Below are 26,630 nucleotides of genomic sequence, written 5' to 3' on the forward strand. Positions count from 1 at the left end.
TCACCATTCATTATAGCATTGTTCCATGAAAATCTTATCCTTCCCCCCCCCCTTCTCTTTCAACTACCATGTGTTGAACTTGCTTCTAATTTCCGAATCTGATACCCAACTCGCATAATTATCTATTATGACTGGAAAGTAATTTTTAAATTCATCTGGGATATAAAGTTTTAAGATGTCTCACAAAATATCTAAATTTCAAACATTAAATTTGATATATAGTGGTTACCTTGTAATCCTCAGATTTAATGCAAAATGCAATTGGGCCTAGTCCAAGCCTTCAGTTTTAAGAACAAAGTAAAAACTGCATAAAACTATAAACTGATATTTATTCACATACATCTCAAATCAGAAGCATCTTCACATCCTACAAATTTGGCGTAACTTTTTACAATGTGCATATCATATAAAAAATCTGTATGTAAGTGTATAATTAAAAGGATTGCAGTCAACCTAATCAAGTATAGAACCTTCTATGGTCAGTTCACAGCTATTAGGAACACAATCATGCATCTTCACTTTCAACTAATTGTCTTGATTTGAATTGAAAAGTCACAAGTACTAATGAGAAAAAAAACATGTAATAATTATTTACAATTGTATCTGCCCCTTGGCTTCAAGATTCAAATTTATGATGACTTTTGAAAAGCGCTCATTTAATTTTTACACACTGACTATGAGTGGGAATTCGGAATACCCAGACATTTAGCACACCTGAAAATTATTAGTCATCTTTTGTAAATTCTGGTCTATATTGAGTTTGTAGAAGATCTGCGTAAGATTTCTCTACCCCTGAGTAGAATAAGTTGATGTAATCCTGAAAAGAGAAGAAAGGTTGTTAGCACATTGTTACATAGCACATCACAATCTATGCAATCATGCTATGCAAACAACAAAACATTTATATCTGTATTTACTCCCTCCATATAACCCTGTTAGCCGTAGCGCAAAAGTCACTAACAAAACGTATTTCAGTTATAAATTGATAATTATAATGTTAGCTATGTAAAAGATAAAACAACCAGAATTTGCACTCTAGCTGAAGCACAGAAAATATTAATAACAAATAGCCATTTACATTTAGTAATGAAAAAAAATATGATATACCTGAATTGTCTCCTTGTGATCAACAATCAATCTTGCTGCTTCAAACAGAGAATCAGCATACCTTCCTTGGTCTCTTAAATAGGCAGCATTTTCTTGTTCGTACCTAATGATAAAAGGTATAAATGATAACTGCACACTGTTTTTCCTCATTTGTGATAATTATATTCCATTTGTCAAATGTATAATAAAAAATAATGATGAACGAGGTGAAGATTGTACTGAGCATAAAGGTTAAAATATTGAAATCTGCATAACATTTGTTTCATTGAATAATTGGGGCAGCAATTTAACCTGTTTATTATGTAACTTGGCACTGCAACCCACCGTTTATGTAACTGCTGGAGTTCTTTCTGTGCTTCTTGCACACTCATTTGTGAAGAGCGTCGCATTTCTGTAATTTCTGCCTGGATGGCATCAGTCTCTGCTTGTAGTTTTTGACACTCTCTTTGCATTGCCTGAAAAGAAACCAGTAAAATTTTAATCTGGGCTGTTTTGTTAAACTTACATATTTCTATGATTTATATGCAAACATTTTTATTTGGAAAACATTTACTCAGCTTATAAGATTATTAAACTTAATACATAGCTATCTCATGTCATCTGTAAATGTATGGAAATCACAGAGTTCTGTGAGAGGAGTGAAAGCATTTTTATTTAATTTACCAATATCAATCCCAAATTTCAAATCTCACCTCCTTTTTGCATTCAAGTTCCTCTTCTGCTCTTTTATGTTTACTTTCAAGTTTGGAAATTTCTTCCCCTTTATCAGATACCATTTCCGTTACCTAAAAAGGAATATGCACAGGGTCACATCTGTTTCTTTGAAATTTGTCTAAAAATATAGCTATTGCTTCAGACTACTTGTAAACTCTCAGCAAGATAAATTTCACTGTGACAGTACGTATAAATCTTGTGTGAAACATGACATTTTATTGGGTAGATGATGTTCTTTGATATAATACTTTTCGATGTAGAAGCTCTTAAGTAAAGAAAAAAATCTCACTTGATCTAAGCCCTCCATTTCTCCAATCCTTCTGGCCTCCATTTCATGGACCTTTTCATTGCATTGTTTCTTCATCTGAACCAAAGCTGGCTGAAAAATGGAAAAAAAGGATTAACTATTCTGATTGTTGAAATTGAATAGTTAGTAAAAACATATCTGCCTGCTGACAAATTGTGTTTGATACATCCCTCCTTTCATACAAAAACCACCGCAATCAACTTCTGATCTCACTCTTTTATTTTAAAATCAACTGGAAGAAATTTCAAAATAAAATTTCTTTTGCCTTACTTATGTAGCTTTCCCCAAATTTGAAAATGACACTTATGCCAATATAAATAGCATTGAGAAATGGACATATCAACAGCACACATACTTTTATAGCTCCAATGAAGTCAATGCTTCCAGAATGGAAATTAACTCTCATCTCATAGTCCCTTCCATGTGCATTCTCTGCAGAAGGGGGAATAAGTTTCAGCATGGTGGCTTTCTTGTTGTATTCCTGGCATTTGGCTTCTGTCTGCAATAGTAATATTAAGTAATATTAAGTACAAAGTCAAAATTAAACTTTCTTTACATATCTTATACATTTCATCCACAAATTTGATTCAATTTCAGGTAATTCATTCATACCTAAAACAAGACTTTGTTAAAAAAGGTATTAAAGATATTACTGAAAGTACATACATTTTGCTGGATTTTTCCTATGTTTATTTCTTCATCCCAAATCTGCCTCTCTATTGCCTCAATATCCTTCTCTATACTTTCTATCTGCCTCTGCAGCTCTTGCCTGGCCATGTTGATTCTTTCCACGTCTGCTGGTGAGAATTCTTGGGAATCAAAAATGGCTTTCATCCTCTTGTTGTTGGCAAGGATTGCTTGATACTCAGCAGCTAAAATGGAAATTAGTTCCATGTATAACCTTAAAATTTTGGAAAATGCAAAACAGTTTTTGTTCCTTAAAAGATTTTAATTTTATATCAAACTGAAGAATGGTGTGATTTGCATAGCTAAGCATATAAATCTTGTAAACATCTTATATAACACATATACTTACTCATAGTGTTGAACTCTTCATCCACCTCTTGAATTCTTTTCTCAAAGGAATGCTTGTGTTTTTCTAGGTTTTCCAAATAAGCCTGAAATTTGCGCTCGTCTGCTGTGATTGTGTGATGTTTTTCCCTCAACTCGACCAAGCGATCCTAATATTCAAAATTAAACATAACATAAAAGATAGATCTGCATCAGTAGAAAAATAATCTTATTATTTTTGTTGACAACTTGAGTACTAAAATAACCATTAAGTTGATAAGATTATTATAAATATTAGCAAAGGAACATTACTGTGACAAGTAGCTTCAATTTCATTTTTTTATTAAAAGAAAATTATTGAATCTCACAGGTTCATTCTGCAAGTCTGTCAGCTCTCTTGTTAGAATATTGTTCTCTGAAACTAACTGATCTAGACCACCACTTATGCCCTCGGTTTTCTGCCCTAAAAATTATAAAGTTGCAAGGTCACAACAAACAGTTGTTTTATTGTTCTTCGAGAATTATCAAATTTTGTTCAAGACCATGACAGTTAGGTTATGCTGTATACATCAGTCAAAGAGAAAAAAAAAAGAAGAAGAATTTGGCAAAATCTCAACATGTTGTCTTTAAAAAATGATGAATTTCTGTAATTTTACAAATATAACTAGGCAATAATTATCTTACTGAAAGAATCCATATCATTTTATTTGCAGACTGTTTCTGATCTTCTAAGTAATTAGCACACTTACTTAGATTTCTTGCCAATTCCTCATCCAAATGTTCAAATGTATCTGCACCATTCAAAAAGGCAGCATATCCCTCTTCCATATAGTTAAAAAGAATCTGAAATAGACAGCAAAACTGTGTTGTCTCTATGGCTACAAACTATTATAAGAACTTTGGGGAACTGTCTTCGTATTTCATAAGCTAAACAAAACTGAACTAAGAGTTGAGTATTCTTTATAATTAACTTATATTAAAGTTAAATACTGGCTAGGCCTTAATTCATTTTCTCCCTAATATAATAACAGTGCTAGTCTTATCACCTTTGATTCTGGGATGGAATCAAATTCATCATCTCTTGGTGGAAAGAGAACAGCATCTGTGTCTACGTTAAAAGCATACTGAAAGAGAATGAACAGAAAAACATCAATTAAAAAATGTCTGAAAAATTCAAACATCCCTATGGAATACAAATGTTGTCAGTGATTATTAATGAAGCACTATACCCATGACAAGGCTGTTTCTTATAATGATTATTTTTTATAATCATTATTTCTTTTTTCTTTAAAATAACATCTAAATGTACATCACACAATAAAGGAGCAAAAAGAAAAATAAATAAATAAAGGAATCTTACATCTGAAAAGTGCAACAATTGTCAATTAAAATTCATACCTTTACAATTTCCATTAGAAAACGGAGTGCTCCAAGAAGGGTGGGCCATGTGTGAGGGGAGCCAATGGAAAACATGTTGGATTTCGAGATGGGGAATGGATATCCCATCAGTTTGAAAAGCTTAGGAATCTCTTCTTCAGGCTTGGGACCTACTTGATATTTTGGTTCAATAAATGAAAACAGAAACTGAAACAAAAAAATTGCAGGACATCAAGTTTTAGTCAAATTTAAACACCAGCGCTATGGACTTCTTCAAACATTTTTATACAATTATTACTATCCTTATATGCAAAAAAAAATTCCTGTTGTTAAGACTTCAGTGCCAGTTATCAATATCATGTGCCATATGGTACCCTAAAAACCAGATAATAGAATGACTTTGTGACTGTTGCTGTATACAGAAAGATGGTTCTATCAGGGATGGTTGAAGCGAGTTGACAAGGTTATTAGCATCACTGTAAGACTGAAGAAACTAAAAACTTTTAACCTCTATCAAATAACTACCATTCATTCAATTATGGAACTAACCTCAAATATCCTGAAGAAATCCTTGCTCGTTGGGTAGAGCAACACCTTTTTGTTTATGTTATGAGGAAAACCCTTCTCCAGCAAAAACTGAAAAAGGAAAAAAATGTGTACAGACCCATCCAAGAAATACTTTCTTAGTCATTTAGAGAACAACAATAAGATAATCATTTGTAGTAATTGTCGTTGTAAAGTTTTTGTGAACCATGTATGTTAATTTAACAACAGTGACAATCTTACATCTTTTGCATCTTAGCCCATCTGTGCATACCAAAGGACAAAAAAAAAAAAAAAAAAAAAAAACTTACTTCAAGTAAAAGTTTAATGCTTCTCTCCTTGTAAACCTTGTCAGAATTAGGTCTTGGGTCTTTCACCATACCATGCTCCCCGTAAGTGCGCCCATATCCACTTGACCGTCTATGAAAACCATAAAGATAATGAAGAGGAAAAAGCTGATTTATGACAATTTAGCACAATTAAGAAAACTAACTCATTATAACTCAACAACAATAAATGAAAATTAGTAATTTCAAATTATTTTCACCCTGCAACATCTTTTCCTATTGAATCTTAATTCACTTTCTAAATGTTTTGTATCTAATTAAAAAGAGAAGAAAAATGTGCATTACAGTCATGCTGCAAACTTTTTAAAACATCAAGACATTTAACTGAACAAAGGAAAGAAACAAAGTTTTGCAGTGAATGTCCATCTCTGTATTTTGATCTCCATTCATGGTGAGTTGTCCGTGTGAACCCACCACTATTTATGATTGCCCCTGTTGTTGCCACTCACTTGGACAGACTATACACAATTTTCTACTACTAAAATTTTTTGGCCATGAGTGATAAGACAAACAATTTCAGCATGTGTGTTATTATCACCGTTATTTGGGATAAATGATGATACAATAAAAGAAGAAAAAAGTTTGACAGAAGAGAAATGATGAAAAAGGTGAGGAAAATACAGTGATTTCCTCAGGATCTTTAACAGTATATTCTGGCCTTCACAACAAAGCAAGTAACACAAAAATTATTTTCATTTCCAATCCCTGAGAAAATTAACATACCTTTTTTTGGCTGCTGTAGCCATGCTGTTTGATGATTGGTTGTACCTAGGAAGCATGGATTTTCTGCTCCCAACAGAATTTCTTCCTCCCCCAATGGCAGATCCCACTGATGTCCTGCCCCCAACTGATGACCGCGTGCTTCCCGTGGAGAGGCGCCCACTTCCACTTGGTATAGGACCCTCATTCTTTACCCTCAGAGGGGCCAGGGAGAGTCGCCCACTGCTGCTAGCACTTGAACGCCTCATGCTAAATATAAGTAATAAATTTATGAAAATAATTTAAAAAATATAATCAGTGACATATGTCTCAGACATATATACCTAATACATAACAGGTGAATTATAAAACTAAAAAAAAAAAAAAACATAAATAGAGTAAATACTACTGACTGCAATGAAAACACATGCCACAAACTGGATGAGATAAGCTAAGGTACTTGTATATCAGTGATGCTTTTGATGATATAGAAATCATAAAATTTAATTCCAATTCCAATTATGAATTCAAAACAATCATGCAGTCACTCATTGAACTCTGTATAATTGTTTTCTTACGATTGGAAAAATCAGAAACTATTTAATACCTTAAGACATTTTGATGCTAGTAATAATAAATGCATATATATATATATAAATATTTATATGTATATATTTGAATTATATATAAGCTAACTATGGGGCCATAAACTTGGATCAACTCGAACTTTACATTTACAATCAACTTGCTTCTAACGTTATTTCTGATCGAAGCAGAACGACTACAAGCATGTAGAATAGCAAAACACAAATTGATTTCATACACATTCACATATAACTCATTTGTGAAAGTTTATTATGAAAATATTAAAAAACACTTAAAACAATGCATAATTTTACCTTTATATAACACTTCTCTACCACAGAGTAATTTGAATATGGCCGCTTTAAACTGAAGTGCTGTGCGCATGCGTGTGTTGTTGTCAATTAGCTAAGGGGGAAAAGTCATGTCACGTACTCTGTTGGGCTATTTGCGATGTTGAAGTCTTGCTATTCTATACACTATTTAGTAAATTCAAATTTTCACAATAGGAAACGCTCAAAATGTGTCATTTTAGCAGTGTTGTTAGTTGCATTATGGGAAGGGTATCACGAGAAATGTTGCACATGCGCAGTAGCTTCTGAAGGCGCCATAATAGAGAATTTTAGGATGTTAAAAGGTTATTCTGAATTGTGTCCCGAATTATTAAATATTTGCATAGGATAGACTGATAAGCGATGCATATGGTAAGTGAAAATTGTTAGTCACAGACATTTAACAGCTTAATTGTTACTGAATTGCAACCACTTGAGTAACAGCATGGTTGGTAGTATTTTGTTATGATTTTGCGAACACCCCACTGTCCCCAGCGGTATTTGCACATACTCGTTGACCATGTTTTATTGAATACACCTAAACTTTAAGCTGATGTTATGCCCAAGCTTTCTAATCAAAAAAGCTTGAAGTTACCATTTCAATATTTCAAGTGGCATTGATGCAATTATTAGTAGTATTTCCCATGGTATGTACCTTTTCAATCCACTTGGTTGCTTGTGTGGTTGAAAGTGAAAGGCATTGATATTGTGTACTAATGATGCCAGCTGTTAATGTTATTATGTTTCTCAAAGTGTGTGGTTTATATGATAATGTTAATGCATTCGTTATAAACCTAGTGTGAAATTACTTCAAAATAATGGTGTTAAACCAGAATGTTAGGACATTTGATAGATGAAGTGATAGTGATACATAAAAGCTATTTAATTCATAATTTACTATGCAAACATAAGGTATCTGCTAAATTTTATATGATATTAATCCACATAATTCAGTGTGGAAGTTTGATTTGATTGTCACTTATGTCAAAACTCCACACAACTATCAAGCAAAATCATTGTAACAGTAGGTTTTTGCAGAAGTTTTGATTAATTATATTTTGTGAAGTCGCAAATGAGATTTGTTGATATTTATACCTACAAAATCACAGACATCAGTTATATCCGTTGATCCAACTGGTTCATTCTTGTAGTTCTAAACAGTTATTGAATATCTGTTCAAGTGTCATGCTGAATTACAACTTCAGAAAATTTGAAACCCATATAAGTATTCAAGGTTAGAAATGTCCAAGACAGTTGTTTAGGCATGATGCATTGAAATGGGTATATGTTAATTATTATTCCTAAGCATGGTCTGTAAATTATGTTACTCAAATCAAATCAAAATATGCTAAAATAAATAAAGACTTGGATTTTTCTTTTTGATATGGACAGAGTACTGTATCAGAGTTTGATACAAACTAGGTCTAAAAATTTACTTGCCCTAGTCCAAAATCAAATTAAAAAAAAAGGGGGGAGGGGGATGCAAAAATGATTAAATAGTGTGCGTACCAAGGCTTTCCCCAGAAAACCGTCCAGCTATCATATGGACGGCCGTAAGCCTCAAAACACTGCCTATATTCCCAAAGGCAGCTTATAAGATTTTCGGGTTGATATCTTGAGCCTGTTTAAGTTGGACTCCCTGTAAGTGTAAAGCGATAACCAAATTGCAGATTCAGATTTTGGTCTCCCTATACACCAAATTCACCAGGGGAAACTCCTGGAATATGCTGATATATTTAGTTTGACCAAACTGTCTAGATGTCTGCGAAACTGTGTCTTTAGATGTATGAAACAGCAATATGTATTGTCTTTTGCCAAACCTGTAAAGTAAGTGAAGTACAAATGCCATCACCCATGGGGTTAAAAGGGGCTATTCAGAATAGATGATCCAAGTACTAAATGATCCACTGACTAAATATGGCCGATCACACTTCAAAAGCAATGCCGCTAATTCCCGATGGTCTCCCTGCCTCCATACGCGCCATTCAACAGATTAAATCTTGGCTTTGAGGCTTAATTGCTAGGCCCCTGCAAGGACGTGGAGACCATCATGGAATAAGCGGCATCACTTTTGAAGTGGTGTCGGCCATATTAAGTCGGCGGATCCGTTAGTACTCGGATCATCTGTTCTAAATGGCCCCATAGATATTATATTTACTATATCAGTACTTATGGCTGTCTTGTTGGCAAACTGGCAACAGAACTTCTTATCAGTATATTGTATAATATACTGAAATGAAAGCATAAAAGTTTGTTCATATAATGTGGCAATATAGAAAGTGTGGAGAGACACTGTGTGGAGAACTCTGGAATATCAGGTGACATACAAATAAAATGTTTTCATCAGATTTTCTTGAGGTACCAGAGAACTTCAGTGAGGTGCTCTGCAAGTATTTCATTAGCAAGTCACTTGCAATTGTGGGCAAGTACCACTTAAATTCTATTTGCCCAACCGCAGATATTACTTGCACTGGACAAGTATTGCCAATTGTATGTTGAGCCCTGCAATACAGCTTGCATATATCGTGTTACTAACATCTCAGAGATTACATGGGTTTTTATGTCAACTGCCTGCTTTGAGTTTTATGTTGAAGTTATACATTTGATTTCAAACATCTGATTTTAAAGTTCATATATTTTTTAAGATTTGTAATGTTTTCAGTTATTCAAATTATATACTTTCTGACACAAAGTCCACTTGGTCATTGGAACTGTTTGTCCTCAGTATTAAAATAACAGTGTTATGTGGTATTTATTGTATCTAGTCTACACAGAAAGAAGGTCCATCAGCTGTGTTGTGCCCAAAAATGCTCTAGGTAGACTTTGAAATATTGCATATTTATAAAACAATTTCAATACTAGACAGTAGTTGTTGATTGAAGAAAAATCACTGCTTTATGCTTCTAGAGTCTGAGTTCTTTGAATTGGAAGTGGTCACTTCTAACTCTGAGATTTTCAAAGAATGTGGAGGGGTACAGCACAAAGATTTTCTCTTAGACTGGTTTTGAAATATGGATGTTTATGTTAGTGCTTAGCACGAACCATGTGCTATATAGGTAACTAGATCTGTCGTGCTCCCTGTCTGGAGATTTGTAGTCATGTGATGATTTTATCATGTGATCAGTTATCAAAATCCCCAAACAAGTGTTTCACAAGTGGTTATTATAAAACTGCTTTTCAATGTCAGAGATCTGTTATCTTTCTGTACATATTGCATTTTTAAACACTGCGTAAGTATGTATTTCATATACTTAAAATATGTAAGCTGCAAACACTTAAAATGATCAACTAGACATATGCTGTATTAAATGGTAGACTAAATCAGAAATGCCCTTAAATGGTTGGTTCGTCAGTTTTAAATTATCTGTCACTGCTTCGAAGAAGTCCTAAATTAAAACTATTAATTTTGAAAAAAGAATGTGAAGGTTTATAAATTTTAAACTTTGCTGTTCTGTTCACATCTAGAATTAGTTTTGTCAGTCTTGTGTATTTGTAAAACTTTGCAAGGTTTTGTTTGAAAAACAATGCAATGTCTCTTCTAATCCATTTTGGTATTGATTTGGATGTGATTTTGTTATTTCTGGGAAAACAGTTTTATTTAGTTTTATTTAGATCGATCGAATTCCCCTGGAGCTCTCCCTGAATGTAAGTAGATTAACATGTCTCCTCTTGTTTGCAACATACTTAAAAAATTACCAGCTTTTCTGTATTTTACTCAACACCAGGAGGAGGCATGTTTATCTGTTGATCTGATTGCATTTAGAGAGAGTCCCCACTGAGTTGGATCGATCTACATAGAAAGATAGTTTCATTGGGAATGGGGCATAAGACTTGCATTAATAAGCTTACTAATAGTTTGCAGAAGTGACTGTCTCTTTATCTTCCTTATGATATTGTGAATTATTTTGTTGAATTATAGGTAACTAGAAAAGCACTCGGAGAGCGCAGACCTCTGCCAAGGCAGCAAAGTCTCCATCCACCCCTTAAATTTCGATACTTTTGAATATTGATTATTGATTGGTTATAAATCCGGATCACCACCAAAAACTAATCATGTGTTCCTTGGCCCACTTCTGACAGTTCCTGAAAATTTCATCAAAATGGGTCCATAACTTAGTTTTTTTATTATTGATTGATTATTGATCCGGATCACCACCGAAAACTAATTTCTTCCTTGGCCCTCTTCTGACAGTTCCTGAAAATTTCATCAAAATCGATCCATAACTTTTTGAGTTATGTTGATGACAGACGGACAAACAAACAGGGGTGAAAACATAATCTCCTTGGTGGAGGTAATAATCTGTCATCATTGAACCATCACCCAAAATGCTATTACGTCACTGAGGTGCCTGTTGGTTTATTTTTTAAAGATATATTTATTGGTATTGGGTCGATTTTGGTCACCCGATGCTGATCTTTGCTGTTAGGCATTTCCTATATTTGGTGTAGTAATAATGTTGTGATTATTGCCACACTGTGGTATGAGGTCAGCATATAATCTTTCCATGTGTAAACAAGGAAGCACAATGACAGCAGCTACCTGCCATTGACACTAGTTACCTTCACAGTGACTCATTCTATGTGTACTAATGCACATGGTACGGTTTCAGGGAAGTGTGCTGTTGGTTTGATAGGCATTCATGATCAATGCATACAGAATAAGAAGGGACTTTCTTAAAAAAAGCAAATACTTTTGTTGACTAAAATAGACAGAAGGGAATGTGTAGCACTGGTTTTATATCATTTTTTTTTCAGGTTTTTAGTGCATGAGAAGGAACCACCTTGTTTCATTCTTGAACCTTTAAATACTAATGAGTTTGCTTTTTGTCCTCAGGTGTATGCTGTGGTGTGAAGAATGGCTGAGGGCTGATATAACAACAACATGGCATCCTCAGCTGTGCCACTCAACATGCACCTTTTCCATGAACTGAAACAGAGATACCCTGAGGTCTCGGACAGTGTCGTGACATCATATATGAAGCAGGTATAAACTTAATTATAAATTGCATTGTATGTTGCCTGTACAGATTTTGTCTATAGATCATTTTCTTAGGAATGAGGGTTGGGTGTAAGAAAAAGGGATCAACTTGATGGGTTTAGAACAAGAAATGTGTATCACTCCTCCATTTATAGTTTTATCGTGGGTCTTTAAAAGTTATTTATGAAACAAGCCTGGATTCTCTATATTGCATATAAACCACCTCTACAATTATTTTCTTATATAACTCAAATAAATTCATCAAGCCAAGGAATAAACCAAATAAATCACTCAATCAACGATAAAAGAGCTTTAAAACTGCACCCTCTTCTAGTCATCAATTGACCTACTTATCTAACTCTCCAGTTCATAAAAGGGATGGATTGATCCCGGAAGAACGATATAGGTATGGACATGGGATTTAAGTATGTCAGTGAAACCAATAACCGTACATGATGAAGGATGACAAATATTTCATTCACAAGCAAAGTTTCACCACTTGTCTATTTTGACTTTGTTTTCCATTACAGAACAGGAACAATAGAGAAAGATGCATTGAGCAGCTGGATAAGGAAAGCCAAAGAGCTCTGTATGGGGAGGGAATTGAAAATAACATTCAAGAATTATATATAGAAGAAGAACACAGATCTAGAAGTGGATCGTCCTCCAGTACTGGAAGTGGGAGTTACGTTTTTGTATCAAAGCAGCCACTGCCTACTCAAACAACTACTACAACTACAACTCAAACTCCTCAACGTATCATGCAGAGTATAAGTATGCCTCATTTAAATGCCGAGAATAACAGTAGAACTCAGTCCCCAGGCCCCACTGTTAGATACTCACCAAGTGCAAGTGCTGTGCATTTGCAGTATGACATGGATGGCAATAGGTCGCAGTCACCAGTGAGTGTTTCATCTTCTGGTGTGGGTGCCACTGGAAGTCCCCAGCGTAATTACACACACATGAATAGCACACCGGGAGCTTTTGGGACAAGTGCATTAAATAGACAGGCTGCAGTGCCATACAGCCACAGCTCTTCACAGTTGGGGCACAAGACTGCTCCAGTTATGCCTCAAACCTATAATCCATTTGCAGGTGGACTTCAGCCATATCCCCCTATACCGCCCTCACAACAGGGCATGTATGGAAATGTTTATAACCAAGGTGCTTTTCCAAGAATGCAGTACCCTGGTTCATGGTATTCACAGGGTGCACAGGGTACTGCTGGGCAGCAAGGACCAGTCAGTATGCCCTATTATTCACCTAGTTCAAATTTTCTAGGGCCACAGACTTCAAATTTTACTGGCTTGCCAGATCAAAGACACTTTAGTCCCAACTCCCCATCTCATCAAAGTGCAACCTCCTCACAAGGGAGCATCTATAATCCTTCTCAGACTTACTTAGAACCCTTACAGGTTAATGTTTCTAGCCCAGGAAACCAACATTCTTATCAGACTCCATTTTATGTGGATCCATTAAACACGAGTGGAGCGAATAGAAGTGCACCAAGTTCACACTCTAGCACTCCTTCAACACCACCATACTTCTACCAGAATTTCCCAGGAGTGATGCCTCAAGCTCATGGTTCAGGCTCAAGATCATCAACGCCCACTGGGCAACCCCAAGGATCACATGGCAGCACGCCACCATTCCCTTCACCAGGCTATGGGATGCCAGAACCATCACAATCAAAAAACCCTTTTGTATTGACTCATAGTGAAGCAGCTAGTATTCCACACACTCCTCTGCAGCCTATACCTTCACCTGTTGGGGGACCGCCGGGGGAGAACCTCTTTAACAGACAACAGAGTTCACCGGAAGATGGATATCTTCAAGGTAAGAAAAATGAAGAGATTTTGGCAACTTTTGTGCACACATGTATCAAAACACTGTTTTCTGAACATTGATGCCAGATATTAAGAATTGATGGAGTATCTGTTAAATGATATTTGGTTTGATTTTTGTGAGAAAAATACTTGTATTTTCATGTTTTTAGCCTTAGTTCTGCATCAGAAGGCTAGACACCAGAGATTAGAAAAAGAATTAGAACCACTTCAGCAGCGGTTGATCTGTTTGAGAAAAGAGATTGACAATATGGAAACCAATTTACAAAAACAGAGAAGTAGGGCTAGAAGAAACAGTTTCCCAACTGTAAGTATTAATTAAAACTTGAGATTAACAAGGCATTTCAAGTGGTGGAAGACTATTCCTCCTCACTGATATATATGCACTAATGGATTTTTAGCGACTATCAAACTCTGATCTTCTGTATGTGGTAAAATTTTTCTCATATAGATATTGTAGTAGATAGAAGTGATAAAATGAAGCAAGTGAACAGTACTCTTGATGTTCCATAATGTATGTATTTGTTTTTTAGTTTGATGATTTATCCAAACTCAGAGAACAGAACAGAAAAATGCAAATAGATGTGGAAGTTTATGCAAGAGAAATAGACATGCATCAAGGTTAAAACCATTAATTTTATATTCCAACTGCAAAAGAAAAAAAAAATTGTCAGTAATGACTGTCTGCAGCTTGTAATTTTTATGGAAATTACGCATTTCACCAAGTTTATTTCTTTACTCGTTGCCAGGGAATCTCTCAGAGTGTGATATCCTGCCTGAACTGGCATAGCATTTCTTGTAAGAAATTTTGAAAATTAATGACTCAAAATCTCACAATTTATGGAAGAAATTGTCAAATATGCAATTAAGATTAGGGTTTTCTTTTCATTTCTCTAGTTCCACTAGGTATTGTTGATCCTGTTGAACAGCAGAATTTCTATGGAAATATGGGCAGCACTGGTCCCCAAGGTCCTTTTGCTCATCAGAACCAACACACAGCTCTGTCTAGAGTGCAGTCGGATATAAGGAGGCTGCCTATAAGTAAAGTCACTATTATGCACTTTCGAGAGATAACAAATTTACTACTTGATCACTGCGGGTTTTGAAGTAGTGTGAAAGTATATTGGAAAAGATACTTAAAAACAAAATTACTTTCCTCTGATATATAATATATTTCATGTTATTGTCATTTTATGTCACAAATGTTGAAGTTGTCCCCGTTTCTTATTCCAGGTGAGGCTCCATCAGTCGTTCCCCCTTCCTCAAGCTCAATACCCTCCCCTACAACACCTTTGGTAACACAGCCACAGCAGGCTCAGCAGGAAGAGGAAGAAGCACAATGGAGCTGCTCCGCGTGCACTTTCCTGAACCACCCAGCACTGGACAAGTGTGAATGTTGTGAAATGCCCAGGGTACCCCAGATAGGTATGATCCATGGGATGACCCCATGTTACTGCCACGGGAGAGCTCATGTTCATTAATTTAGGTTGTGATGCTTTGTGAACTTAACTGCATTTTACAACTATCTAGACAAGGTGAAACATGGGCTGTGAAATGTAGATAGGTTATTGGAAAATGGAACAATTTAGGTAGAAAATTAGAAAAGGAAACTTTTGTGGCAGTAATCGGTGACATCAGCGTCCTAGATGGGTGATCTGAACTTTTAATGCTGCAAACTTGGATTATTGTTGTTAAAACTAAAACATTTCAGATGAACTGCTTTTCACCCCTTATAGAAAAGATATGGTAACTGAGATAACATCTGCCTTCGCATTAAATGCAATAGAAACATGTCCTTTGGTGATGGGCTTTCTTTAAAAATCATGCTTTGCAATGCCAGTGATGCTCAGTTGTATATTTTAACTTGCAGTGTCTAATAACAAGCTGTGATAATTTAACTGTACCAGATTTGATAGTTTAAATGAAGCATGTAGGTTACAGATGGCTTAGTGCATTTATCAGTGTTGTATGTTTGTTTGCAATTGTGTGTGGTACACTGACGCAAAAAGTTGCTGTGGAATGTTGTTCACTTTGGTTAAGTCCAAACCTTTGTGAGCCTCTTTTTATGTAGATGTCTTATTTTATAACCTTCATATTTTATAACCTGCCTGTCATATACTTTTTTGTAATGTATTTTTGTATTTTTTTTTTTTCATTTAACTTTAAAAGCTTTTAAGTTTGACTGCTGTCTCACCTGTTGTTGTTTTGTTTATTTTGGTTCTTAGGTGTTCATGGTAATTAATGCATGTGGTGGGGCACCCTGACCTTCAAGATATTTGGCTGTGTTGACCAATTTGGATCTAACCAAAATGCTACTGTGATGCTGTGCTTTGCCAACAAAAAGCAGTGGCAGCACCACTTGCTGCAATACCTCTGGACTTGTGAAAAGAATGGGAAAAAAAAGAGATGTAAAGCAGTTCCGATGATGAAATGTTCAAATGAGGCAGCTTGCAGTAAGGAGAGAATGTGCAATTTATCTTCCTGTTTTTTCCCTTCCTTTAATGCATGGTCTGTATACATTGCATTTCAGAAAAAGTTGATGGAAGTTATACTTGTTTTATGTTGCATCCACTTAAAAAAAAATTAACATTTGATTAATAATGTTAGACAAATATCTTGGAGAATATATTTATAAGTGCAGCAGATGTTACTGAATGCAAAGAGCATGACTTCAAATGCATTGAATAATTGTGTGTGTTATAGCTAAACTTGAGAATTAAAAGCTGCCAGTTGATAAGCAACAGTGCAAATGTTACTTGTGTACCATTCAATATTGAGCCTGCTCATTATAGTTGTTCATTAGGTGTCTGTTCCCACTTTTTGCTAAGAGGTCAAGTTGTGTGGAAGTGCTTGGTTATATTTATTGCAAGTCTCCTGACTATAAACGCCCTCTGGTAGGGTGAGTTTTATTTGTAGTTTTACATGTAAAGCAATGTAATAATGCACCTGTATACTTGGCTCATGCTAATGATATTGTGAAAATGTTGCAGTTAGACACAGTTAGACACAAGTTGTAATATTGAAAACCATGGATATCTAGACTAACAAAGAAATTTATTGCTCTCTAATGCTTAATTAAAAGGTTTAGGAAAGTGGTATGTGCCAAAGCGGCAGTCAGTTTGAGCCTATAGAGGAATTTTAACGGGCATGTTATTTAAATTACATTTGAATAATGTACTAAGTGGCATTGTAAAGTTAAGTTTGTAGTATTATTTAAAAAGAAACAAAGAACTTCTACACTTTTTAGGGGACGTTTTGTAATATTTGTTTTTCTGTGAGAAACAAATATGGTGGACAAATGTTTTAAGATTCTGTTTTATGGTAGAAAATTCCGACTTGATCTTTGTGGTATGCAGGCTTTAGACATATTGCACAGTTCATTTGGTTAGGCATAGGTTGCTGCCTGCTTTTGAATGTGAAATGAAAAGACAATTAAGCCATTTGTAACATAGTTGTATATCTATACAAAAGGAAATATAAATTTACTGTAACTATGCTGTTGTTCAGTTGTTTACCATCACTTAGTAATTCCAATCTGCAGTACAATCTGAGCAAATTTATTACCTTATCTAATTTGTTCGGTATTTCTATATGAATCTAGTATTTTGTTTTCCAGAATGTACACATATAAAAGTGGATTTGCTTTTTGAGTGATGAGAAAATATTTTAAATAAAAACATTTTCTGTGCTCATCTCAAATTTGGCAAACTAAAACTAAACCAAGCTGACCTTGGGTAATTTTTTGACACTAGGTTGTACAGAGGAATTGGTTACATTTAGCACAGGCTCGGACTTGAAACTGTAAGTTCGAAAAGTAAAAATGACCTATGGCATTAGCATTTAGGTTGAGGCAGTGGATTGTTAATTTTCAGACTTTTTAATGTCATCACTGCTTTTATCTGTTTTTACATATAAGTCCGTTTGATACCTTTGCTGTCCTGTTGACATAGTTTAATTATAACTCGAGAACGGATTCGGATCACAAGAAAGTACAAAAATTAGAAAATGTGGACAAATTTCAAATTATAAAGCAATGCTCAAAAGGGTGGCCTCCCTGCAGTTTCAGGAATTGAAGTTTTATTTTATTTATTTTTTTTTATATTACAAATATTTACAGCTATCATTCAAATCTTGTAAAGAATCTCACAGTATTTACTGTGACCACTGCAATACCTGAATATCAATCATCAATTGAAAGGTGGTAATATGGCATCAGTTCTGTGAAATTTAATGACTAAAGAATATAAATATATCAATACATTTCTTTATAATAAACTAAAGACATCAAGAGGTGAAATTTAAAAAATACTGTGAATGTGTGTGTTCTAAAAAATATTAAGCATGTTGTAAGAGCAGTAATAACATTTTTTTAAACAAGGCAGTCTTCTATAGCTTTCACTATAAGTAATGTTTCCTATATCAAAACATGTTCTCCAACACAAAGTCACTTTATTATGAAGGAAAGCACCATCCTGAGCTTTACAGATCCAAAGCTTAACTGTACATTTTAGTAAGTCCTCTGCTTGCTGATATTCGAAGCCACGAATATCAATCAATCAATCTACATAGCAGGCCTAGGCTGAAGTCAATGACAACAATATGCCTGCAATAAAATTGTCTCTTCTGATGTACATTTCTGTTGTTGAGATCAGAATAGATGCCTCTCTTGTTTACATTCTCCTGTCAAGAAAATCGGGACACCGTGTTCCTCGGGACAAATATCTTTCCTAGCCTCGTCTCTTTTGTGTGCTGATATATAAAACTGCAACAAGAAATATGTCATCATTTATTTATAAATAAAAAGATGGTTTTTTTTACAAAGTTTAATTTCAATTAAATGTGTAATTTCACTTTGAATATAATATCTCAATATTTACACTTAAAAGAATACAAAGAAATAGAAATTAACCCAATTAAAAAATTAAATTATTTCTTTTCTACTGGCCTATTTCATATTTATCTAATCTAAATGTCCAGATATTTCATGTACCTGAATAACCTGCTGCAGGTGGCAACACTACTCACCATTATTTCCTCTTATAAATGCATCTCCATATTTATTCTTTAATTGTCCATTTACATATTCTTCTGTTTGTTCTAATGCTATATTCATATATCCATCGAGACATGCTAAAACACCTAAAATTAAAAAAAAAAATTCTTCTCATTTATACCAAACAGAAATTGTCCAAATAACCAAGAGACTGAACAGAATATACCCTTAGAATGAAACCAAAGTTGTACTAAATTACAAGATATTAGCATATAAACACATAAATAGACGTACCTCTGTAATCAACTCCAGAGTTAAGTTTCACCACTACAGGTCGGCCTATAATTTGCTTCAGAAAATCACTAGGTGTCTGCTTTCGGCTCATCTCTTCTGTGGATACCTTATACTGAAAAAAATGTTTGCTAACTTTACAATGCTGTAAAAGAGAGTGAATTCCGAATTTTCTGACCAAGAAAAACTGCAACATATCCTAAATAAGAAAGAAAAGTGACTATGTTTAGATGTGTTGCTACAGTGTATATGGCTGTAAGCGCGCTTACTCAGTAACTTACTGGTGACCATCATTTAACAGTTAGTAAGTGCATCTGTGCCTTTCGTACATAAACACATATAGTGCTTATAAGGGACCCCAAATAAGAGTGCTAAAAATGTAACACTGCTAGTGCTTATATTGCCTCAATGTTCGACCTTACAGGTTACAGTTACATGTACCTGTGCCGTGGCTGTGAAAAGTGAAAACGGGTAATTGCAGTACCATTGCAAAAATAAGCGCCGACTGAGAGAGTGCAGTCAAATTTAAGATAGATCTTTGTCAAAGGTTATTTTCCATGTACTACAGATTACAATAAACTGAATATCAATCAGAAATATTTGCATTCACAAGAGTAAAAGTATAACAGTTAATACTTACCTATCTTTGTGCACCACTGACTCTTGTCAACACACATGTACGTTTGGAAGTCAAGGTCAATCTCGATCTATCTCGAGAGATGGCCATCAGTTGAATAACATTTCTATTTTCTTAATCTTGTTAATCTTTTTTTCTTATAATTATCAAGCTTTTTAATGTAAAAATATTATTTTCGTAATTGTTTTGAATGTTTAAACATGAGAATAAATAATCTTTTAGCTATCTTTATCATGTGTCACATGACTAACTGCGAGAGTACAAAATGGCGACGACCATTTTGTGTCGATGCGGTCGCACGGTTGCACAACAAAGCTGCAAATACTCACGTTTTCTTGTCTCTGCCAAATCTGAAAAGTACTCTCATGCCGCTCCAAGTGTGAACTGTGCACATTTAAACTTGCAATTTCCGTTTGGTAGTATTGTCACTAATGCAAGTGCAGTGAGAGGATTTTCAAGAAGCCGCTGGCTGCAACATAATTCGTGCAATCAAGATGAGGATCGTCAGCAAAAAGAGAAATTAGACAATCTCGAAAGACCATGCTGGCGTTGTCATAAAATTGTTAACCCAAAAGAGGATCTTTTCTTCTGCACATACGAAGACTGCGGGGTCATACAGCACCCTCTTGAACAATTGACGTTTTTCCAAATCATGGGCATAGCAAAATCCTTTGATATTGATACAGTTAGAATGAGCAAGATTTACAGAAATCTTCAAAGACTTATTCACCCCGATAAGTTTTCACAAAAATCTGTTGTAAGTCGTTTCTTGTGCAAATAGAGGTGTTTTATTATAATTTTCCTTTGCAACCAAACATTAAGTTAGTTCATGTACATTCAAGTTACTATTCACCTGATAGGATTTCACAGAAATCTGTTGCAAGTTGGCCATTATGCAAATAGATGTGTTTGATTATTAATTTCCTTTGCAACAAATTAAATTAGTACAGCCAAGTCATTAATTTCATAGACTGTATACAAATTCATTGATAAACAACATATAAATTAACAAAAATCTGTTAATACATAAGATTGACTTAATACCTTTTTTTCCTGTCTTCCAAGGCTTAGCATAGAAACTGATAAAAACAGCTTTTTTCCTGTGCTGATAACTTCCTTTTATATTCTTTTATTTTATTTAAAAAAAAAAGATATTGGAAATGACAATCTGATAGTATTTTAGCATGTGATTGTTCATAAATGCCATGAATGCCATGCTAGTAATTAGGGAACACAAGAACTTAATTGGGCAATAAAAATGACTAGCATGTTTTCATTAACCAACGAGCTCTGCCCTACCCAAATAAGTAGTCTTTTAGTCTAGATTTTTTTTACTATTACTATAATAATTAGTTTGCCTCCCATTTCAATAAATAATTTAAAGATTGTTATTACTCCATATGTCAGTGGGTTTTAATGTGGCATATTAAATAATACATATATGGAAAAGTCAATCTTTTGATGTATAAAAGTCTTTTGCTCATGTACATTTAATATTTCCAGGAAGAAAGAACAATATCAGAACAGCAGGCATCACTCATCAACAAAGCTTACTTCACTCTGCTCCATCCCCTCTCTAGGGGTTTATATATCCTGGAATTGGAAGGCATATCTATTGAAGAGGACAGCATTGACATGGAACCAGAATTCTTAATGGAAGTCATGGAAATTAATGAGAGGATCTTGGAATCAGATGACGCTAAAGAGGTAGAACAAATTAAACAGGAGAATAAAAACAATAAAGATAACCTTGTGAAGGAATTGTCATTTGCTTTTAGACAAAATGATTTTGCACAAGCTAAAATTTTATTATCCAGAATGAAGTATTTTGCAAATATTGAAGATAAAGTGAAAGAATTTGAGCGTGCAAGAGCTGGTGTTGACTTGTAATGTAGTATATACTTTGAGAATATAACAATTAAAAGTGTAGCCTTATTATTTTTTTGCTCATGAGTAACTAAGGCCTAGCTTTGTTGTAAGGTCATATATGGCATTTAGGGATATATATTTGTGCACAATAAAAAAAAGGTGCCATTTTAAGTGCATTATATTTAAAGGAAGTAAATGATGAAAAAAATCAAAGAAGCCTTGACAGAACAACATTTTCAATTGCTGCTATAGTTCTGTTATCTTATTGTTATGAAAGTGAATAGAAACCTAGCATGTTTCATATTTAATATTGACTTAATAATTGCATGCAAATAATTATCATTGACTTCTCATTGAAAACTGATCTACACTAACTTTCTGATGCCATCTTCAGAGCATTCAATAAAAACACTGTATCATTTATTCATTTGTTAAATCTTTAACTTATGACTAGCTAGAATAGTAGAATAGAATTTAAAGAAACTAATAGGATGCAATGTACAGCTCAAAATGTATAAAGTAAAGAAATTTTTAAAATCATTTTGTACATACAGACACTGAAGTGAATGAAATGCAGACCAGGTTAGAAAATTGGCATTATTAACTTACTCCTTATATTTGTTGATTATATATTTTGATAAAATTGGCTTTTTTTGTTCAATAAAATTTACATACACTCGACCCAAAAAGTTTAAAAACATGAAATTGTGTTTCGATAATTACAAAACTTATGGTGGGTGCATGATCCATCAGCATTTGGTTAAAATATTTACATGAAGTCATATTGTTATTTAAAAATTGTTCAAAAATGACGATGTTTCCTAACTTTTTTGGGCTAGTGTAGATAACCCCACGCCGCTTTAACAGAATTTACAAGGGGTCATTTTATCTACCCTTATTCTCTTGTTTCTGGTTCTTTAGACGATCGAATATTGAGGCTTCGTTCACATGCAATGTCTATTTTCTAAATTCTATTTTCTATTTGCGGCATGTCTTATGATCACGGTCTGTGCACTGAATATCCCGCCGCGTAATTACTGGCAGCGCGAGCCAGTTACTATAAGTTACTATAAGTAACTGGCTCGCGCTGCCAGTAATTACGCGGCGGGATATTCAGTGCACAGACCGTGCTCATAAGATAGCGCGAATAGAAAATAGAATTTAGAAAATAGACATTGCATGTGAACGAAGCCTAAGTCTCAGGCACTGACCCACCTGTTGTTACACAAAATATGCGTCAGTGACTATTCAGGTGGTCTCAATTTCAACTTAAATTTAGTTAACAGCACAGTGGTTCCTTGAGTAAAAACTTTTAAATCTTCAGTATGCACGTATAACAAGTGCAAGAGTTCCCGGTGAAATAGGGTGAAATAGAAATGTTTACTGTATATGCCCAGTTTTATTTCTTAAAAATTTACGTGTACATTTCTCTAGAATTCAATTAACGAAAAAACTGCTTTCCTGTGGAGCTCTGTCACACTCCTGCGTACTTTATTCATTTGATGCCGCACACTGACAAATTCAAGCGTTGTCGTACGCACAATGCGCACCTCCTATGCATCCCGACCACTTTGTGTGAGTTCAATATACGCCTACACTCGAACAGTACGTTCCAGTACGCCTGATAGGTTTGGTCATGCACAAAGCTTTACTGCGTACTCAGTTGTGAAATAATAAATTCGCAAAGTATTGGTTAGCGTAGCTGTACGATTACACTATGTGTTTGTGTAAGATTAGCAGTTCCTACTTCTTGATAAAAAGTTTCGAGAGTCGTAAGAGTTTGATATATGCAATTTGACAGGAGCTTGAGTATAGCTCAATTATTTGGTCACCAGGAGAAGACGGCTAGGGATATGTGAAAGGACAAAAACGGATTGCTTATAAACTGACCCTTTACAGTGACTGATAGGATGGACATAGAGAGTGATTGCAATTACTAACGAAGGTAAATTAAAGAATAAGAACGGTAAGGTGTGAGAGACAGAAGCAACAAAGTGGATAAACAAACCAGCTACTTAGCCAATTGTAATATATAACCCCCAAGATCTGTTTTATTGATAATTTCCCATTGATTTTAAAATAGACTCACTCACTCACTCTCTCTCTCTCTCTCTCTCTCTCTCTCTCGTCAAAATTGTTTTGTATTTGAATTGACGCTGATTACATTTATATATTTAATTTAATTCAGACATATATCATTTCCATAATACACAAACAGAACGAATTCTATGGTATTGTGACAGTATCTGATTTACAGCTTAATTTGTATGATTTTAAATATGTTACGCTGGATTGTAAAGTATAATATTTCTTTTACGTATGATAACGTCAAGGTGACCTAGCTGGTATAATTCGCCCATCAGTTATTTATGTCATTTGTATATATGTTATAGATGAAATAAATGTTAATATTATCACTAATATTAAACTGCAGAGAACCCCGTCTCAACTTGTATATGCATTTGCCCAAACTATATTTCGGTATATTTCGCTTTTATTTGTTCCAGTGCACCGCAGTTCTATATATTTTTTCTTAATGTTTTCCGATTCGGATGATCTTTATTTTTAAATTAATATTGTGCTCTAATAAAGTTCTTGACGCCTGCTGCCTGCCTGCTAAAACTGTCCGGTATTTTACTATAATAATAATAATTATTATTATTATTATTGAGGTGGATTTTAAACTAAAATTTACTTGAAAGTGCAGATAACAGCACCTTGGCATGAAGTTTTATTCTGATATAAATGCGATTCAAAACACATGTCATGTGATATATAAGAAATAAGCGTTATGGAACGGAAAAAAGAGAAAATTGACTATGTATGTAATCTGGATTTAACGCAACACAGCCCTTCAATGATTTTCATTAAATGGATGTACTCAGTAAGAGACAAAATAATCAAATTATGGAATTTAAACACTGTATAGTACACAGCACTTCTTCATGAACGTATATAAGGACAAGTGATACCTTTTGTTATATTTTAACAAATAAATGCCATGATTAATGTCGCAAAAAATAATCAAATTTACCACATCTTCATCACGCGCATTCCGGATGTCAGTGCAAAAAAAAAAAAAAAAAAAAAAAAAAAAAGCAAAATTTGAAAAACATCGCTTCAGCGCAAGTTAAGGATTTTTTTTAATTTTCCGAAATTGTTACAGAGTTATAGAGAGAGTCAGGAAGGAAGGAGAAAAATAGAGAATAGAGGTTACCCTAGGAAAAATAGTTAAGTATGAAGTTTTCTTTGGAAAATCTTAAAGGGATAATAACTCTTCGTTTTGGCCAAAAAATGAATTTTCCTGGAGTAAACAACAATTTTTCCATACTTACCAATTTGTTAATGAATCCATTTTTACATTCAAAGTAAGTCCCTGGTTTTTTTTCTATTTAATTTTATTATATTTTATTTAAGAGATTATAACAGAGTGTAGCCATCAATGGAGGTCACGTGGTCTGAAGTCAAGCTCAGATATCAGAATAATAGCTATAACTGCTGTTTTTGTCGTAAAGCAGAATATATTATATTTCTATGAGTTATTCACAATGTTTTTATTGTGAAATATAGACCTCATACGAAGAGTTATTATCCCTTTAAACTGTGCACCTTTATGTAGATTTTGATAGCATTTTTCGATATTCTTCTATGCCAATTGTATGTTCCTTATGGAAATACTGCTTATTAATCTACTTAATGTATTAAAATCATATAAGCATGGGATTTGTTAGTTTTTGAGTAGAATTCCTTCCCTTTGAGAGCCATTTCCCTTTTACAAATAATTATTGAAAATGTTTTCAAACGCTACACTTAAGACATAAAATGTTAATTTTCTGCATTATTTTCACGCGCAAAAGTAGATAAATAAACCGGCAAAGAATGAATTAATTGAACAGCGAGAACAGCGCATTCCCCAGTAAAAACGCACCAAGAGTTTTACCTGGATGACAAAAATCCAGTTGACATCGTAGGGGACTGAAATGCTGATTAGGACTAGTTTAAAGTCAACTTGACGGAGCCATTCAGTGAATTGTGGCAACATTTTTAAACGGCAATTCAACTGGTCCATGGCAGTGGTTCCCGCCCCCTGTCCGTTGTCAATTCGTTCACAAAAGTCAGGTTATTTCATACAACCTCACTTCAAAGGGAAACGTGATAAGACTGACAAGTTTAATCTGATTAATGAAAGAAAATATACAAAAAGATGAAGAATCGATATAAATTATTGGTTCAACTTGAAAATTGTTAAAACACTTTAACATGCCCATTGCCCCTCCTACTGCATGAGCAAGTGTGAACTTTCCATTTTTCTGTGCATTCTAATAAAATGAAATGATTAGTTGAAAGAAAAAGAAATGATGGGACGGGATTCGTAAAGCAATTTATCTAACTGCTAATACAACTTTGAAGTGCAGATAAATATTTGTTGTTAAACAACAGTCCGAGCAAGGACAAAGAATGAATTAATTGAACAGCGAGTATGAAAAACGCATTCTCCTGTAAAAATGCACCAAGAATTTTACCTGAATGGCAAAAATCCAGTTGATATCGTAGGGGATTGAAATGCTTCTTTAACAATAAAAGGACTATCTTTAAGTCAACTTGACGGAGCAATTCAGTGAATTGTGGCAACATTTTTAAACGGCAATTCAACTGATCCATGGCAGTGGTTCCCGCCCCCGGTCCGCTGTCAATTCGTTCACAAAAGTCAGGTTATTTCATACAACCTCACTTCAAAGGGAAACGTGATCAGACTGACAAGATGAAGAATCGATATTAATTATTGGTTCAACTTGAAAATTGTTAAAACACTTTAACATGCCCATTGCCCCTCCCACTGCATGAGCAAGTGTGAACTTTCCATTTTGTAACGGAGGCTTTTCTGTGCATTGTAATAAATAAAATGATTAAATGAAAGAAAAGGCGAAGATGGGGCAGGGTTCGTTTAAGCAATTTATCTAAGTGCTAATACAACTTTGAAGTGCAGATTAATATTTGT

General features: G+C 34.4%; 4 protein-coding genes across 4 annotated transcripts; 2 read left to right on the top strand and 2 right to left on the bottom strand.

The window, feature by feature from the left end:
* Positions 1 to 309: 309 nt before the first annotated feature.
* Positions 310 to 7,172, bottom strand: LOC106177279 (kinetochore protein NDC80 homolog). The gene is made up of 16 exons (XM_013560008.2): positions 7,005 to 7,172; positions 6,130 to 6,375; positions 5,371 to 5,479; positions 5,066 to 5,152; positions 4,538 to 4,723; positions 4,186 to 4,263; positions 3,889 to 3,982; positions 3,508 to 3,602; positions 3,165 to 3,309; positions 2,795 to 3,000; positions 2,484 to 2,627; positions 2,111 to 2,200; positions 1,800 to 1,892; positions 1,432 to 1,562; positions 1,108 to 1,210; positions 310 to 817 (listed from the first exon to the last, which is right to left on the bottom strand). The coding sequence occupies exons 2-16, from the start codon at positions 6,372 to 6,374 to the stop codon at positions 725 to 727; spliced, it is 1,899 nt and encodes a 632-aa protein (XP_013415462.1). The 5' UTR covers position 6,375; positions 7,005 to 7,172; the 3' UTR covers positions 310 to 724.
* A 51-nt stretch (positions 7,173 to 7,223) lies between these two features.
* Positions 7,224 to 17,335, top strand: LOC106177277 (TGF-beta-activated kinase 1 and MAP3K7-binding protein 3). Its single transcript, XM_013560006.2, has 8 exons — positions 7,224 to 7,391; positions 11,854 to 12,003; positions 12,528 to 13,833; positions 13,994 to 14,148; positions 14,375 to 14,462; positions 14,739 to 14,882; positions 15,075 to 15,266; positions 16,067 to 17,335. The coding sequence occupies exons 2-8, from the start codon at positions 11,902 to 11,904 to the stop codon at positions 16,081 to 16,083; spliced, it is 2,004 nt and encodes a 667-aa protein (XP_013415460.2). The 5' UTR covers positions 7,224 to 7,391; positions 11,854 to 11,901; the 3' UTR covers positions 16,084 to 17,335.
* A 575-nt stretch (positions 17,336 to 17,910) lies between these two features.
* On the bottom strand, positions 17,911 to 19,889 carry LOC106177281 (U6 snRNA-associated Sm-like protein LSm6). Its single transcript, XM_087001864.1, has 4 exons — positions 19,766 to 19,889; positions 19,129 to 19,240; positions 18,867 to 18,980; positions 17,911 to 18,603 (listed from the first exon to the last, which is right to left on the bottom strand). Exons 2-4 carry the CDS (start codon positions 19,217 to 19,219, stop codon positions 18,569 to 18,571), a joined length of 240 nt encoding a protein of 79 aa, XP_086857990.1. The 5' UTR covers positions 19,220 to 19,240; positions 19,766 to 19,889; the 3' UTR covers positions 17,911 to 18,568.
* Positions 19,890 to 20,002: 113 nt separating this feature from the next.
* On the top strand, positions 20,003 to 22,171 carry LOC106177280 (iron-sulfur cluster co-chaperone protein HscB-like). Its single transcript, XM_013560009.2, has 2 exons — positions 20,003 to 20,519; positions 21,266 to 22,171. Exons 1-2 carry the CDS (start codon positions 20,028 to 20,030, stop codon positions 21,650 to 21,652), a joined length of 879 nt encoding a protein of 292 aa, XP_013415463.1. The 5' UTR covers positions 20,003 to 20,027; the 3' UTR covers positions 21,653 to 22,171.
* The last annotated feature ends 4,459 nt before the right edge of the window (positions 22,172 to 26,630 follow it).

Source organism: Lingula anatina, chromosome 1 (assembly GCF_051362555.1).
Source record: "Lingula anatina isolate TDL-2025a chromosome 1, LinAna3.0, whole genome shotgun sequence".
Classification (NCBI taxonomy): Eukaryota; Metazoa; Brachiopoda; class Lingulata; order Lingulida; family Lingulidae; genus Lingula; species Lingula anatina.